Source organism: Maylandia zebra, linkage group LG13 (assembly GCF_041146795.1).
Source record: "Maylandia zebra isolate NMK-2024a linkage group LG13, Mzebra_GT3a, whole genome shotgun sequence".
NCBI classification, from domain to species: domain Eukaryota; kingdom Metazoa; phylum Chordata; class Actinopteri; order Cichliformes; family Cichlidae; genus Maylandia; species Maylandia zebra.
The window spans coordinates 18,820,896-18,838,430 of record NC_135179.1 but is presented as its reverse complement, the minus strand read 5'-3'; the positions used below and the strand labels follow the sequence as shown (position 1 = coordinate 18,838,430).

The 17,535-nt window shown below is 38.3% G+C and overlaps 2 protein-coding genes and 1 long non-coding RNA gene across 4 annotated transcripts in view; 2 read left to right on the top strand and 1 right to left on the bottom strand.

Moving 5' to 3' along the window:
- LOC106675127 (ATP-binding cassette sub-family C member 2-like) overlaps positions 1-10,532 on the top strand; it is a 32,794-nt gene extending 22,262 nt beyond the window's left edge. Inside the window, exons 23-32 of the mRNA XM_076891691.1 lie at positions 1,229-1,383; positions 3,448-3,603; positions 3,707-3,906; positions 4,013-4,139; positions 4,256-4,357; positions 5,209-5,352; positions 7,776-7,934; positions 8,021-8,187; positions 8,404-8,598; positions 9,598-10,532. Coding sequence (XP_076747806.1) covers positions 1,229-1,383; positions 3,448-3,603; positions 3,707-3,906; positions 4,013-4,139; positions 4,256-4,357; positions 5,209-5,352; positions 7,776-7,934; positions 8,021-8,187; positions 8,404-8,598; positions 9,598-9,727 — 1,535 coding nt within the window. The 3' untranslated portion in view covers positions 9,728-10,532. The remainder of the gene's footprint in view (positions 1-1,228; positions 1,384-3,447; positions 3,604-3,706; positions 3,907-4,012; positions 4,140-4,255; positions 4,358-5,208; positions 5,353-7,775; positions 7,935-8,020; positions 8,188-8,403; positions 8,599-9,597) is intronic.
- On the bottom strand, positions 2,263-12,726 carry LOC143421796 (uncharacterized). 2 transcript variants are annotated; one of them, XR_013101380.1, is made up of 4 exons: positions 12,587-12,726; positions 11,467-11,667; positions 4,232-4,316; positions 2,263-2,830 (listed from the first exon to the last, which is right to left on the bottom strand). It is a non-coding gene; the product is annotated as an uncharacterized LOC143421796 (long non-coding RNA). The 2 variants fall into 2 exon arrangements; XR_013101379.1 differs by lacking the exon at positions 11,467-11,667.
- Positions 12,727-14,299: 1,573 nt separating this feature from the next.
- Positions 14,300-17,535, top strand: part of LOC101485916 (ATP-binding cassette sub-family C member 2) — a 34,387-nt gene continuing 31,151 nt past the window's right edge. Inside the window, exons 1-2 of the mRNA XM_014409129.4 lie at positions 14,300-14,612; positions 15,381-15,557. Coding sequence (XP_014264615.3) covers positions 14,568-14,612; positions 15,381-15,557 — 222 coding nt within the window. The 5' untranslated portion in view covers positions 14,300-14,567. The remainder of the gene's footprint in view (positions 14,613-15,380; positions 15,558-17,535) is intronic.

Sequence of the window (17,535 nt, the reverse complement as noted above, 5' to 3'; positions counted from 1 at the left end):
CTCCAAACACGACGAGTTGAGTTTATACCAAAAAGTTCTACTTTGGTTTCATCTGACCACATGACATTCTCCCAATCCTCTGCTGTATCATCCATGTGCTCTCTGGCAAACTTCAGACGGGCCTGGACATGCACTGGCTTCAGCAGCGGAACACGTCTGGCACTGCGGGATTTGATTCCCTGCCGTTGTAGTGTGTTACTGATGGTGACCTTTGTTACTTTGGTCCCAGCTCTCTGCAGGTCATTCACCAGGTCCCCCCGTGTGGTTCTGGGATCTTTGCTCACCGTTCTCATGATCATTTTGACCCCACGGGATGAGATCTTGCGTGGAGCCCCAGATCGAGGGAGATTATCAGTGGTCTTGTATGTCTTCCATTTTCTGATGATTGCTCCCACAGTTGATTTTTTCACACCAAGCTGCTTGCCTATTGTAGATTCACTCTTCCCAGTCTGGTGCAGGTCTACAATACTTTTCCTGGTGTCCTTCGAAAGCTCTTTGGTCTTGGCCATGGCGGAGTTTGGAGTCTGACTGTTTGAGGCTGTGGACAGGTGTCTTTTATACAGATGATGAGTTCAAACAGGTGCCATTCATACAGGTAACGAGTGGGGGACAGAAAAGCTTCTTACAGAAGACGTTACAGGTCTGTGAGAGCCAGAGATTTTCCTTGTTTGAGGTGACCAAATACTTATTTTTCACCCAGATTTACGAATAAATTCTTTACAAATCCTACCATGTGAATTCATGGATTTTTTTTTTCACATTCTGTCTCTCACAGTTGAAGTGTACCTCTGGTGCAAATTACTGACCTCTGTCATCATTTTAAGTGGGGGAACTTGCACAATCGGTGGCTGACTAAATACTTTTTTGCCCCACTGTATATGTTTTATTCCAGCTGCTTTATATTGTAAATTAAGGACAAAGAATCAAGACTGTCAATTTGGACCTTGGTTCAGCTTGAACTCAGCTTTACATGCAGAGCATATATTGCTGATTGAACTATTTTTTCCCCATAAAAATAAGAATTGAATATGAAAAAAGTTAAATACAATTTCTTCTGTCATTATTGCCCTATTATTATTTTGTAATAATAATAACAGCCATTCTATATCAGTAGGCAGGGAAAAGCACACCCAAGTGTTACTGTAAGTTCAAGGTTCTGTCCACAGTGGATTTGTCTTTGTTAAAAATGTAGTTCTATTATTTAGAAACGTTCTTGTTTTTATTGCAGGCCTCTTTGTGTTCTTTGGCACACTGCTCCTAGCCAATGCTTCCATTGATGCATCTCGTATCCTGCATTCACGACTTCTTAACAACATCCTGCGAGTTCCTATGGTTTTCTTTGACACTACACCTATTGGAAGAGTGATCAACCGCTTTGCAAAGGTAGGGTCTTGTAGTTCACTTTTTAAGGATTCTTTTCATGAATTTTAATATTTATTTTATCTTCTTGTGGCTTGTATGATTACAAATACAAAGTATAACTAGTTTTTAATGTCATTTCTAAAATAACAGTGCTAAAAATTAAAAAACTAAACATTAAATTTAACATTAAAAAAAGCTTTTATTTGTGTTTGCTGCAAGTTGTATATCTACTTGTATTATTTATTTTTTCCCCACTTTAGCTTAAATGTTTGAATACAACCCTAAATATTCTTAAAATTGTTAAAGTAAAGTAAAAGTATGTATAATTTTATTTGTATAGTATCTTTCAAGATAAATATCACAAAGTGCTTCACAGAGAAGCTAAAACATAAAAACAAAAATCAAGCAAGTTTAGAAAGATGAGTTTTTAGCTGTTTTTTAAAAAGAGACCACTGAGTCCACAGATCTCAAGTTCAAAGGAAGAGAGTTCCACAGTCTGGGGGCCACAGTTACTAAAGCTCTGTTGCCCTTTGTTTTCAGCCTCGTATAATGGACAACCAGCAAGCCCTATCACATGACCTCAGGGACCTTCTGAGCATGTATAGATGTAAAAGATCACTGATATATGTTGGTGCTTTTCCATGCAGGGCCCTGAACGTCAGAGTCATAATCTTAATCTTAAAGTGAATTTAATAGGGAGCCAGTGCAGCTGGTTCAGCAGGCATGTGGCACGGGAGAACTTAGAAGTCTTGGTCAGAAGCTTTACAGCAGCGTTCTGAACAACTTACAGATGCTCCAAAGAAGCTTTCCATAGACAAGTGAACAAAGAATTACAGTACTCCAAACAAGATGAAACAAATGCATGTATGACAGTTTCCAGTTCTGAGTGTGATACAATGGGACTCAGCTTAGCAATATTTCTCAAGTGATAAAATCAGGAGTGGACCAGAGATTTAGCATGAATGTCCAAAGTCAGAGCTGAGTCAAAAGTTACACCAAGGTTCCTGATAAAAGGTTTGGCAAATGTAGAACGTGACCCTGAGTTTTCCATAACCCTAGGTACAAATTTTTTTAGGAGCACAAACAAGGACTTCAGTTTTCACCTCATTAAGTCGAAGAAAGTTATCAACCATCAAACCTCTAATGGAGTCCATGCACCTATGCAAAATCTGTAGCTTGGAAATGTAAAGAAACTGTTCGTTCTTTAAGTCTTTCTTTAAAGAGGCTTTCTTCCCAATTGCCTCCTCAAGTATACAGTTCAGTTAAATTTCATTTATCTAGTGCTGACACACAGTAACAGTCACTAAAGGTACATTATATTGTAATAGTAAAGATCTTACCACAATCGAGAAAAACCCCTCAAACAATCAGATGACTCCCTATGAGTCAGTACTTGGTGACAGTTGGAATGAAAAACGTCCTTTTAACAGGAAGAAACTTCTGGCAGAACTAGACTCAGAGACGCCGTCTGTTTGGGGGTGAAAGAAGGGAGACGAGTCAAAGACATAATGCGGAAGAGAGCCAGAGATTAATAATTAAATGCAGAGTGGTGTATAAACACAACATATGAAATCAATATACTGATCAATTTTATTTTATTTTATTTACACAGTAGCAAATCAAAACAATTTGCTGTAATGCAGTAATATGGTTGTAGTGCTGTTGTCTCTGCTTGCTGCTGCTACTAAATTCAGCCACTTGTGGAAAAAGGGAAGAAGGAGCTAATTTCTCTTGTATCCTCAAATCCTACTTATAACAGCCAAAGGGTCTTAATGGACTAATAATTAATTATTAAATTATTAAGTCTTTAGAGTGGCTGTAAGACTATATTCTTTGACTCAGCTATAATCTTTGGAATAACTCAAAACTTTAAAAGTGTTTAGTCACTGAGGAACATCCATGACTTATCATTGACATTTTCTCCAATATCCTGACTTTAGCTTTTATAATTGACTTCATTCTTCTAGTATTATTTACACTTATAATTTTGCTAATTATGTACTTTTTATGTTTTTACATGTGCACTATAAATAAAATTGTCCTGTGACTTTAATAAATACTAACTCTCCAAATATTATCCCAAAGGACATTTTTACCATAGATGAGGCCATTCCTGCTTCCTTGCGCTCCTGCCTTCTGTGTCTGATGTCTGTACTGGGGACCGTATTTGTCATCTGCATGGCAACTCCTTTCTTTGCCATAGTTATCATTCCTCTGGCCCTGATCTATTTCTTTGTACAGGTAAGCTAAACAAGGTAAAGAAGATGTGTAAAAAAAGCTAACCTAACTTTCCTATAATATGAAATGCAAACTGATTTTGTTTTGTCTTTCTCTCTACACCCAGCGCTTTTATATTGCCGCTTCAAGACAGCTGCGCCGGCTGGACTCGGTGTCTCGCTCACCGATATACTCTCACTTTGGTGAGACGGTGTCCGGCCTGTCAGTGATAAGAGCCTACAAGCATCAAGAAAGGTTTCTTAAACACAATGAAGTAACTATAGATGAGAACCTCAAAAGTATCTATCTGCGGATCGTGTCTGACAGGTCAGACATTGAACAGTGTACCAAATACAGATAAGCATGTGATGCTAAATGATGAGACCCTAAAATTTGTTTGTGTGCATATTTGTGGGGTTTGTTTTCTTGACAGATGGCTGGCCATACGTCTGGAGTTTGTTGGAAACCTGGTGGTGTTTTTTGCTGCTCTGTTTGCTGTCATTTCCAGAGATTCTATTGACAGTAATGTGGTTGGCCTATCTGTATCATATGCCCTTAATGTCAGTCACAAAAACACTCAGAATTTATCCTTATTTCATCAGTTTTTATATGTGTGATATTAATAAAATGCAGAAATAATGTAAACACAGACCTCTCTCCTGTTGGGGTTCTGCAGGTAACCCAGACCCTCAACTGGCTGGTGATGACGACCTCAGCGCTGGAGACCAATATTGTAGCTGTGGAGAGAGTGAACGAATACACTCAGCTTAAGAACGAGGCATGTAGAAATACTTTGTGAGCAACACATTATTTATCCATTCATCCATTCTCTTCAGTCTATCCTTATCTGGGTCACGGGGGTGCTGGAGCCTATCCCAGCTACCATAGGGTGTGTGGGTGCTAACTACCATGCTGCCATATGACATTATTTATATTTTGGTTGAATCAAAATCTACTGTTTTCTTAAATAGGACATGAATTTTAAGATTTCTACAGGCTGTGAGTTTATTGTAACTGTAACAGTTCAACAGGAATCTAATACGCTTGTGTGCGACATCAACTGCCGTGTTTGCTCACTGTACAGTGATAATACTTTTATTCCCAGCTGCTGTTTCTCCACTGTTTCTTAACATATTACTGATAACGATTCAGATAATTGTCAAACAAACGAGATTTTGATGCAACAATTTCATTTTATGTTTCACTAACATTTGAGTTCACATGTTTGAACTCCACCTGTTATATTTGAGTTGGGTTGTTTATTCATAATGGCACCAGAGCTCCAATGATTAGCACATCCCATCATGATGTTCATACTGAATTTAATCTGATTTAGAATATAACATTGCACATGTACACTTGGCCTTAATTGTTAATCTTGGTTGCATATTTTCATTTGAGCTATTTAATTTTTTACCAAGTGTGACGTCTTTTTAAGTTTTCTTTTTTTCCTTTATTTTAGTGGTGTAATGTGTGCATGTCTGTATGTATGGCGTCTGTATAATTTTGTTTCTTATTTATCTTGGTTTGAATATTAATGCACAACATATAAAAGAGCTAACTTAGCTCAATTTGATAGCTTTTGTATTATATTACACATGCGTTCTGCTTCTTTTTCTGTTGTTACAGGCTGACTGGGTAACTGACACTCGACCTCCACAGATGTGGCCAGAGGCAGGAAGAGTGCATTTTGAGAACTACAAAGTCCGTTACAGACCTGAATTGGATTTAGTGCTGCATGGAATCACTTGTGACATCAACAGCACTGAGAAGGTGTGTGTGTGTGAGCGTGAGAGGGAGAGTCTCCATATATGTATAAAGTTCCTGTAAAAGTTATAGGTTTTACTGTATCTGATATCATATTCACCAAAGATACAAAAGCATGCACTGCTAAAAAAGAAAAAGAAAAAAATTGGATGGACATTAAATCATTGGGAAGATTTTTTCTCCCTCATTGAAAAATCCATAATATATAAAATTGTACCACTATTTTTTAATTTAAAAGGTTAACTATTAACAACGTGTGCAAGCTTTCTGCTGGCTGACATTGGCCAACTGTATCTAAAATGTAGCTTCCAGATACAGACCTGCACATCATTTTTTATTTGAGTTAAGAAAAGCTATTATGTTGAAATTTGTAATTTGGACTTTGTGCTGTAAGACATTGACATTCTATTGTTTGGGGTTTTTTTTAATGTTTTATAGACCAATCTATTAATCAATTACTCAAGAAAGATGCCACAGATCAATCTGTGTTGACAGTAATTACATATAATTAAACTGTAAAATAATGTGAACTATCAGTTTTTCTTTTAATTTATACATTATGTGTATTACTGTATATTATAATCAGCTGTGATATGTAAACATGTAACTAGTTTATGGGCAGTTGTTCCCAAACTTTTTTTTTTGCTAGGCCGGAATATTCAGCATTGCTATCAATACATCCATCCATCCATCTTCTTGTGCTTATCCAGGACCGATTCGCGGGGCCAGCAGCCTAAGCAGAGAAGCCCAGACCTCCCTCTACCTAGTCACCTCCTCTAGCTTATCCAGGGGAACACCAAGGCATTTCCAGGCCAGCCAAGAGATATAATCTCTCCATGGTTTCCTGGGTCTTTGCTTTCTTGCTGAGGACCATGGCCTCAGATTTGGAGGTGTTGATTTTCATTCCCACCGCTTCACACTCGGCTGCAAACTGTTCCAGTGCGAGCTGGAGGCCATTACCCGATGAAGCCAACAGAACCACATCATCTGCAAAAAGCAGAGATGAGATTCTGAGACCACCCAAGTGAAAGCCTTCCATCACTTGGTTGCGCCTAGAAATTCTATCCATAAAAATTATGAACAGAAGAGCAGCCCTGGCAGAGCCCATCACCAAACAAGAACGAGCCTGACATTGCCGGCTATGCGGCCAAGCTCTTGCAACGGTTGTATAAGGATTGAATGGCCCGTAGCAATGGGCCAAGGATCTCATACTCCTGGAGCACAGGACACTCCAAGGGACACGGTCGAATGCCTTCTCCACGTCCACAAAACACATGTAGACTGGTTGGGAAAACTCCCATGCACACTCAAGTATCCTTGAGAGGATAAAGAGCTGGTCCTGTGTTCGACAACCAGGACGAAAACCACATGGTTCCTCCTGTATCCGAGGTTCGACTAACAGACAGACCCTTCTTTCCAGCACCCTGGCATAGACTTTCCCGGGGAGGCTGAGGAGTGTGATCCCCCATAACTGAAATAAACCCTCCGGTCCCCCTTCTTAAAAATGGGAACCATCTATCAATCCAGAGGTACCGCCCCTGATGTCCACGCAACACTGTAGAGGTGTGTCAACCAGGACAGCCCTACAATATCTAGAGCCTTCAGGAACTCAGGGCATACCTCATCCACCCTAGGGGCTCTGCCACCAAGAAGTTGTTTGGTGTGCGTTGAAGATCTCGCAGACTGGGGCCTCTGCTAAGCAATTCTCAGCACACCCTAAGTATACATTTAGGTGCACCAGGCCTGTCCAGCATCCTCCTCCGCCACCTGATCCAACTCACCATCAGATGGTGATCAGCTGACAGCTCAGCCCCTCTCTTTATCTGAGTGTCCAGAACATATGGCCACAGGTCTGGTGATACAATTACAAAATCAATCATCAACCTGTGGCCTAAAGCATCCTGGTGCTACATGCACTGGTTTGCACATAAGTCCAACAACAAAACACCGCTCGGGTTCAGACCCGGGAGGCTGTTCCTCCCAGTCACGCCCCTCCAGGTCCCCCTGTTGTTCCCCACGTGTGCACTGAAGTCTCCCAATAGGACAACAGAGTCCCCAATGGATTGGAGTAAGCTCAAACACTGACAACGTTGAAATATTGGTGTCAAAGTAAAACTGAGTAAAGACTGTCTGCATTGCAATAACATATATCACGGAATTACTGTCAATAGCAGTGATGACTATAAGCACTGTAAAATATCTGCTACCTCTGAAAAATGTTGCTTCTTTCTGTAACATTACTGAAATGTCTAAGATCTTTTACAAACTAAGTACAGACTGAGTATATTTGCTTATTATTGCATTATTTATTGCTATACTGTTAAATACAATTTATATCCAGAAAGAAAAATGTGTAGATTTTTTTTTTTTTCTTCAAATATGTGCCAGCTGTTATTTTGATCTTATGTGTTTTCTCTCACTGCATTCAGATCGGTATTGTTGGTCGCACAGGAGCTGGGAAATCAAGTCTTACCAACTGCCTGTTTAGAATTATTGAAGCTGCTGAAGGTCGCATCCTCATTGATGATGTAGATATCGCTACAATAGGCCTGCACGACCTGAGACACAGACTCACAATTATACCACAGGTATACACATAAATATAAACAATAACCTTGTCAAAGAGTTTGATATTTCTAAAAGTACACTGATATTTGTAATCCCGTGTGCACAGGATCCCGTTTTGTTCTCGGGGTCACTGAGGATGAACCTGGATCCATTTGACAAGTTCAGCGATGAGGAGATTTGGAGAGTGCTGGAGCTCTCTCATCTAAAGAGCTATGTATCAGGGCTGCAGGAAGGATTACAGCATAAAGTGGCAGAGGGAGGAGAAAACCTCAGGTGGGTAATAAAATTAACAATACGGCCTCTGGGTATAAGTTATATATAAGTATAAGTTTTGTACAGTTCGTTATTCTAAACCTTATGTAATGTTCTGCAAAACTTACATAAACCCTAATTGTATTTGAACACATGAGTGTCATTTGTGGTTTACTTTTTTCTTTTGCGCTACAAAAACCCTCTTAAGATATCAATACTTTAATACAATCTTTCCAGTGTTGGGCAGAGGCAGCTGCTGTGTCTGGCCCGAGCTCTCCTGAGAAAGTCACGTATCCTAATTCTGGATGAAGCCACAGCAGCTGTTGACCTGGAGACAGACAACCTGATTCAGAACACCATCCGCAAAGAGTTCTCAGACTGCACAGTGCTTACCATCGCCCACCGCCTGCACAGTATCATGGACAGCTCTAGGTGAGTTATACCTTTTCCCTTAACATTTTTGGAATTCATGACGATGTTTTTCTGACATGAAGCTTAAATTTGGTCTTGTTTTGCTGCTGGTTCAGTGAATTTTGGTCGGAGATTGACAAAACATGTAGTTTCAGAATCTATGAGATATCGGCTTTCAGCACCCAACAGCATGTACATGTACGTGCCGTTGGATCTTGCTTTGTGTTTACATCTTTTCGTGGTATCCATTTACCCTAGTTTAGCTGTATGGCGATTGCTGAAATAGTTTGGTAAGTTTTAAGCTGGTGTTTCTGGAAAATACATTTATATTAAAAAACAGATTTCAGGATTTACTGAATCGATATCGCATTATTCAAATTAAAATCGATTTGAATTGGGAAATCAATTTTTTAAACCCACCCCTAATCATACATGAGAGTAATATTTGACCAAATGATCTAGACCAAGGGGTACTGACTCTGTTTTCCATTAGTAGTTTTAACACTTGGACTTGAACCTAAACTTACTTTACTGTAAGTTACTTTATTTTGGCTAAGATGTTGAGCTGACTATCTGATACTGTGCATTTGTAGGTCTGTGTGTTCTTTTCATTACTTAGATTATTTTGCTTTCCATTTCTGTTCTGGTTTATACTTTGGCGTTACATCAAGTGAAGTTACATCACTAGTAACTTCACTTGGATTCAATGAATCTTTAAATGGGTATATGCTAGATAGTTCTGCCAGTTTAGCAGGACATTATAAAAGTGAACAACTAGCAGTACAACAGATTGGCCCTGACCTCAACCTTGTAATAAAAGGCAGCACTATTTGTGTAACCCTTTAAACTTTGATTCCTTAGAATGAGCGTGTCTGTTGTATCTCCCCTGAGTTAACTGTTCACAGAGACAGCACAAATATTTACACATCAGTTTTCACTTTTGAGCTGGGGCTGCCAAAGCCACACAGTATGGACATTTCTCAGTGGGCTACTATTAAATCCTGTGTGTCTTTCTAACAGGGTAATGGTGCTTGATGTTGGAAAAATAGTGGAATTTGATTCGCCGAGCAACCTGCTTGAAAATGAAGGTCATTTCTACGCCATGGCAAGGGATGCTGGGATAACACCAGAAAGCAGCACAAATTTATAATCTCTACTTATACTGTTTTTTTAGGGAAGATTTAGGGCCACAATTTTCTGTGTTTTATTTGTAGGTTTCATTGTGAAGACCTGATTTTACTTTTATGTAAAGAAACCGTTGGGATTCAGAGATTCTTTTATTGCTACCATATAATCTGCCTTATGAAGAATGTATTAATAACATGTTTTACAGTATCATTTATCGGTAATATTTCCTGCAGGGTTTATAAAAATTGCATTGAATATGTTTGTCATCACATTGACCTTTCTATTTTTACAGGTTGAGTTCATTTTATACACAATGCATGAATGTGCTTGGTTAGAGTTGATGTTCAGTTCATTAAGGGTCTTAAGCTTCACTGGCGTGACTGTCCAGGTGATACATGCTGAGGGAAACTAGAACATAGAAGGATAACTGCAATGCATGCTTACAGTACATATAATACATATAATCTAGGAATAGGCCTGAGCAGAGGCCCCAATGTTTCCAGCTTCTTGTTGCAAACCTGTTGCATTTTATTCTACTTGGTAACAGATGAGCAGAGTCAATAATTAGCCTCAGAGACCCTGAGGGCTTAAGATTATTACCTTGTATGGAAGGTGTTATAGAAAAGAGAAGTTCTATGTCTGCTTATAGCTATTAAAAGATGTACGATTAACTGTGACTAAGGTCTGGAACCTATTCTAATCTGTCATTGACGCCATGGGGGGGCGTGTACCCCACTGCTTTATAAGTATCCACAACATGTATTTTGGTCAGAAGACATATGTTGATGTTTTCTCCGGGCTGTTAATAAACTCATCGTTTGATAGCACTTTTCCGGAGCCTCCGTCGTTTGTTGTCTGGTCTAAAGTTGATCGATCTCGCAGCAAAACTGACATGTGTCGTATCTATAGGGAACAACATAGGAAAACCATATTGTAAATGTAACGCATTTTGTGTAAAAAATAAAATTTCTTTCTGAAATCATGCTTAACTGGTTTTAATTTAAAAAACCTCTTTTTTGATACAATGTTATTAGTCTGTTCATCAGGCCTCTGCATCCATTTACATCCATCTATTAAAACTGGCTTTGGAATGGATAAAACAGGCTAATATTAGGCTTCGGGAATGGTCTTCCCAACCCTAACCTCAACCTTACTGAAAATTTGTGGATTACACTTAAAACCGGGTCTATGCTAGGAAACTCACCCATTTAAACTCTACCAATTCTGTCCAGAAGATGGTCAAATATCCAGCCATAATTACTCCAGAATCTTGTTGACAGCAACCAAAAATGTCACTCTGAGGTGTAACTTACAAAGGGACGTTTGTATGGGCAGAAATCTGTGCCATCATAAACTGAATTTGAATAAGTTAAATTTGAATTTGAATTGCTCAGATTGAATCTGAATTGTAACTTGAATAAATGCTTTTGAAAACTGAATTTGAATTAGTCTAATTTGAAATTGAATTTATGGTTTGAAAATGATCATCACTAAAATTGTATATATGCACTGTTTTGCATGTTTCCCTACTGTAGGGGTCTCTAAGCATACAGAGGGGGTACTCTGAGAGGGTACAAGATGACAACTTTGGAATTCTACTAGAAACAGTCGATCATTTGTTTTGTCAAAGCTGAATTCAGGGCAAACTACGCTAAATTAGCGTTTTTAGCTAGCAGCTACAATAAGCATAAAAGTTACCTTACGGCTATCATTTGTTAACATGACGCTTGTTCTTATACATGTAGTACATTTATTACCAACCTGAGAGTTTATCCGCTGGTCATTCGACATGATGAATGACTTCTGAAGTCTTAATTCAGCTCAAGATGCTGTAGATTCCCATCAGTAACACTTTCGGTCCGCTAGTAAAACGTAGTTCCATTAATCTGCGCTTGAACCGGAACCGGATGCAAGTTCCAAAAAACTGAATTTTGGAACTGAAATTGAATTGTAGAACTGAAACTGAATGGTGAGAAGTGAGACTGAAATTATTCAAGAGCTGAATTTTTTAAGGATAAAAATGCAGTTTCAAAGCAAATCAATTCATTTTCAAAATATAAAATTCAATTTCAATTTAGTGATGATCATTTTCAAACCATAAATTCAATTTCAAATTAGACTAATTCAAATTCAGTTTTCAAAAGCATTTATTCAAGTTACAATTCAGATTCAATCTGAGCAATTCAAATTCAAATTTAACTTATTCAAATTCAGTTTATGATGGCACAGATTTCTGCCCATACATTTGACCAAATATTAGTGGACATTTATATGTTTGACCCTGTCTTGATTAGAGAAAATCCAAAATAAATTCATCCTGTGCACCCAATTCTTGTTTTTTTTTAAAGTGACTCAGGATGTATGCTGTACAATCATTTCATCCTTGAAAACGATGACTTTGTCACGGCCAGTGTTGGTCAAGTTACTTGAAAAAAGTAATCAGTAACTAATTACTGATTACTTCCCCAAAAAAGTAATCCCATTACTTTACTAATTACTTATTTTCAAAAGTAATTACCTAGTTACTTTTTAAAAACACGATTTACAACCTGAAGAGGTGATAACGCGATAGATCTGTCAGCCCAATTCTACTTTTTCTACACATCATACAAAATTTAATCAAATGGAAAAGTCTTTTTTTTTTTTTAACTTGTTTTATCAGTTTTAATCTTTTAACTTTATGCATCAAGCAAAAATTTAATTATATACAACATTCTATGACTTGCATAAATTAGTTTAACATTTAAACCTATTTTCTGCACATTCCAGCACATAAAATAAAATATTTTTTGTGTTTACACTCACTCTTTCAAATAGATGCAAGTAAAACACAGCAGAAAATAAAGTCAAAGGCTCAGCGGTCCTGTTGCTCTATTTTCACCTGTAAAGCAGGACTGTGGTAGGCGGAGGTTTACCCTGGTGCAGGTGTGCCGCGGTCAGTTGAAGAATCCGCGACTTTCTCTGTGAATTTCCCATTACATCGTTGCGCACTCTGTGCTTGCTTGGAAGTTTAGGGGGTTTTTTTCGCTGTAAAAAAAAGTTTTCTTCCCACGCACAATGGACGCTAATGTTTTTGTCACTTTTTAATGGAATCAAACTCAAAGGTCAGTACTTCCACGCTGCACGCTCATACTCTCTCCCACAATCGATATGTGATCCATTGTTGATCTGCACACAGCTGTTGTCACTAACGGCGCACTCGCTTACGTCACTGTCGTGAGACATTCTTGCAAAAAACAAACAAACAAACAAACACGGTTTTAGTAACGCAGTATTCCTACGGGAAAGTAACGGTAATCTAATTACCGTTTTTGCAATAGTAATCCCTTACTTTACTCGTTACTTGAAAAATTAATCAGATTACAGTAACGTGTTACTGGTAACGTGTTACCGGTAACGCATTACTGCCCATCTCTGGTCACGGCCGAGGCCGCCTCAAAGGTGAAAGGACTCAAATGCAGGATGCTGAACAGCACGTAAGTAGTTTTAGAGACTGTTTATTTACTCAGTAAGTGTTCATAAACTGGAAAGTGAGGTTAACAAGTGCGGAGTGCCACAACTGAATCAAAGGGGTCTTAAGCAGCCTGGGCTAAGTAAGCAATCTGGGTCAGAGTCACTGTAAATAGAGTACAGACGTTCAGGTATGGTTCAGGAGAAATATGGATAAGCCGTTTGTTCTGAATCTTCCTTCATACTTCATACTTGCCGCGGGTGGTCGGTGGTGACGTGGAGGGGTGAGTGGTCCGGGTGTGTGGTCCGAAATTCCTGGCGTGGAGGCAGGGAGGCAGGCAGGTGGTTCAGGTGAACAGCCTGTGGGACTGTCAGGTGGTCCAGTGTCCGGGTTGGAGCTCTTCGGCAGAGATTAATGTTTGGCAGCTTGGTGTGGCTATGAGAGAAACACACGATGAGACAAGGTAATTCACCAAGCGAGTGCGACCTCACGGTGGTGGCCTGCACTAACTAGGGTTAGCTGAGAATCTGGCAAAGAGAGGTTGAGTACGCTGGCCTTATGAGTCCCCGGCTAAATTACCCACAGGTGTGAGCAATCAGCAGAACACTGAGGCTCCTCCCAGGGGTGGAGATGCCGGCTCGGAGGGAGACACACTGGCACACACCTGGACCATGACAGACTTCAAAGAAATCATTAAAAGCCAAAAAAATAGAATGACATTCATATCAATGATGAGTTTATGTAAATGTTTGACCACAACTGTATGTGTACTTATGACAAAGTGGAACTAGAGTACTTTTCTTATTTTAAAGTCAGACAACAATCATTTATCAAAACCTTACTGGTTTAAAATATTTATGTAGAAAATAACAGGAAAAGGGATCTAATGACCCCACTCCCTCCAAATCCCTAAATGCTCCCGTCCCCTTCCCCTTTTCAGTAGGTTTTCCCCCTAACACAGTTAAAAGAGCATGGTAAGACTTATGTAAGTCCTTCACTTTTTTTTCCTCTCTCAGGAGCTTATTTGCGCAAATTACAAAGCTTGATTCTGTAAATGATTTTGCTTTAATGTTTAATGAATGTTCTCATTGACTCACTAGAAAGCCTGTAGTGTACTTTTTGTAGAAACCAGGTACAGATTCGAATCTTGTATTCTCTACGCTAATCCAGCACCTCTCTGTTGGATTAATGTCATTTCTCTGTAGAGGGAATAAGCAACTTTTTTTTTCTGCTTAAAAAACCTCATGGATCAAAGTCCCTTACAGCCACATCCTACAATTGTCAGTAAGCTGTGGGTGGACAGAGGAGAAAGCAGCAGTATTTGAGTAAAACCCGGCAGTAGTGGGGCAGAGGGTGAGAGGCGTCGGCTTGTCTGATCAGCTGAGGTTGACTGAAGCTATCACTGTAAAGCATGTGTGCGGCAGCTCTGGAGGAGTACTGTGGGTCCATTTTTTGGGTGAGTTAAACAAGCAGAAAGACTGAAGAATTAATTCAAACAAACATATAAGACTAGTAACATACAAAGTAAATTGTCTGGAAGGTATGTTGAAAATGACAGCAAACAGACATATAACACCTTATAATACCATGTCAGGGACATGTTGATGTCATAGTTTTTGGCGGGTTTTTTTTATATTATTATTACTTATCTTTTTACTTTGGCTTTTGATTCTAACTAGTTGGCTGTTCTAGCTTATTGTGTTGTTACCTATTGTTTGTTGTCCTGTTTTATTGTTTGTTTTAATTGTCTCATGCTTTTACTGACTGTGAAGCACTATGGTCAACACTGTTGTTTTAAAATGTGCTATCTAAATAAATTTTGATTTTATTTGATTTGACCTTATAATACCATGTCAGGGACATGTTGATGTCATAGTTTTTTGCTTTTTTTTTTATGCTTTGGAGAAATAAAAGCTGTAAGATAAGTGAAGCTGATTAAAAGGCAGTAAAAATGAAAGATATACGTGTAAAAAGCTGTTCATGTTATTGTGTCAGTCTGTTCAACACAGAATGGACAAACAAGAAGGTCATGGTTTCTATTTGTCACAGCAACTGTGAGACATCTTCCAAAAAGGCAGAAAAGAAAATGATTAACTTTCTGGTTTCAGAAAGTTTCTGGTTTCAAAAAGTTAATCAGTTGAACTTTTAAAACAACTTTATGGTTCCCTTAGAAGGGCAGCGGGACTTTGTTATGTATATGTGTTTGTTTGTATGTGTTCTTCAGAATGTTTCATATCTGAAGCGACCAGACCCAGACCTTCCACTATGTGTGGAACAGACAGTTCTTGTATGGATCCCCCTTTGTTTCCTGTGGCTCTGTGCCCCATGGCACCTGCTGGCTCTCTGTCAGAGTGCAAATGTAAACACAAAACAACTGTCCAAGCTCTACATCTCCAAACAGGTAAGAAATACTATCTAATAAAGACATCTTCATAAAAAATTGTTGTTTCAGTTCATAGCTTAGGTAGCTGTCTTCTAGTTTCAAATGTTTAACTGTATACTGCAAATAAATATTTTTTACTGTAAGGTTTTACAGGATTTACAGGAAAAACTGAATGAGATTTTTTTAATATATAAAATATGAATCAAATTACAGTAAAATGACAGTAAAAGATGACAAAATGACATTAAAACTAGTTTATGTACCTTTACTTGGATTTGTTGACAATTAACACATATGTTGTGTTTTGATGGAAGCATTTGTTGCGCATTCTTTTTATCTTGAGTAAAAGAAGGATGTAGTCTGAGTTTCTAATCATTTATTGCCTCAAGCAGTTCAACCCATAAGCATGTACATGGATCTCTTTGATTCAGAAAACCACAGTCTGCAAGCAGTTAGCTGTAACCAATGTCCTGAAAGAGAGTGACCTTTACTTAACATTACAGAGAATTATGTATGATGCTTTTAATTGGTCAAAACTGTTGGGGAGATGCCGTGGTTTAGACTTGGCAATCCCTCGTTGGCCCAAAGGCTGGTCGCAGCCTTCTGGCACTCCGCTTTCCTCCGGTCAGGCGAGGACACATCTGGGGTGGTAACCTGCCTCTCCCATTTCTGTATAACAGCCTGGTTTCATGTGATGGTGGTCATGGTGGTATGTGAAATGCATACTTATTCCAGGCTTTGGTATTGTTCACTGTACTGCAGCCAAAATCATAAAAATGCATATAAAGTAAGATTCATGAAATATTTGACCTCACACATTCATCCCAAGAAAATGGTGACAACATCTATAAATGTTCCTTTTATGAGTAAATAATTTCCATTTAGTATTTGTAAACCTTCACAGGGTATATTTTTAAAAAATGGTGCATTTTTTATTGGTTATGTACTTTTTTAGAATCATTGACCAAAACTGGTAAATATACCATAAACTTATAAAAACAAAAATACATGTTTTATATTTTTCTCAAGATATATTAATGAGTTTGGACAATACATGTTAAATGCCTATGAAATCACAGGATTGTATAATTAAAAATACTATATGATTTAATAGCATTTTAAATTAAAAAATTTTTTTTAATAAATTTTGTAACACTAAAGTGATCATAATGTATTTGGAATTGCTTAGTTTTTTTTTAATACAAAAATGTCTGTAAGAAGTGAAGGGTTTAACTCCGGAAGATTTCACATTTTAGTTTTAAAAAGAAACTAGGCGTGAAGGACGGGCACTTTCCATCTAAGCTTAATAGCAGTTCGCTTTCAAGTCAGCAACGATACAGAAAGGAAACAGACTTTATATGGAGAGGTCACTGTGGATTATGGGATGCTTACAAACTGACAGTTTGGGATTTTTACCATTTGGAAGAGAAGGTGAAGATTTTTTTTCAAAAAGCTAGGGAACAATTCATCAGAGGAAAATGGATCATTTATACAAATATAACCTAAAAGACCTAACAGTGCTTACTTTTGTATAAGCACAGGCCAGAACAGTCTGACATTGTTTGTTGTAAAAACAGCAATAGCTTCTTTGAAAGGAGGAAAAAGGAGCAGTCACAGTCAGCAGCAGGGCACAACCGTACACACTGCACCTGCAAGTCAAGTGTAGCAAACACAGTGTTATTAGCACACTGTCTTTACTCTAGCTTGGCACTAAATCTCTATGACTAGTACTATTCTATATAGTTAACAGAGGTGTTAGTTAACTATTAAACAAACTCTTTCCTAGCATGATACTGAGAGCAGGCTTGCTAGCAAAGCTAAAGGCTGAAGTGATGTTAGGGTTTTTATCTTTTTGGCTACCTGCAATAGATACTGTTCAGTACAGATTTTATTATTATCATTATTATTATTATTGTTATTTGCATTTAGGCAGCTTTATTTATTCAAGTGACCCTCCAGTCAAACAGACTTGCTTTTCTTTCTTTCAGCATTCATT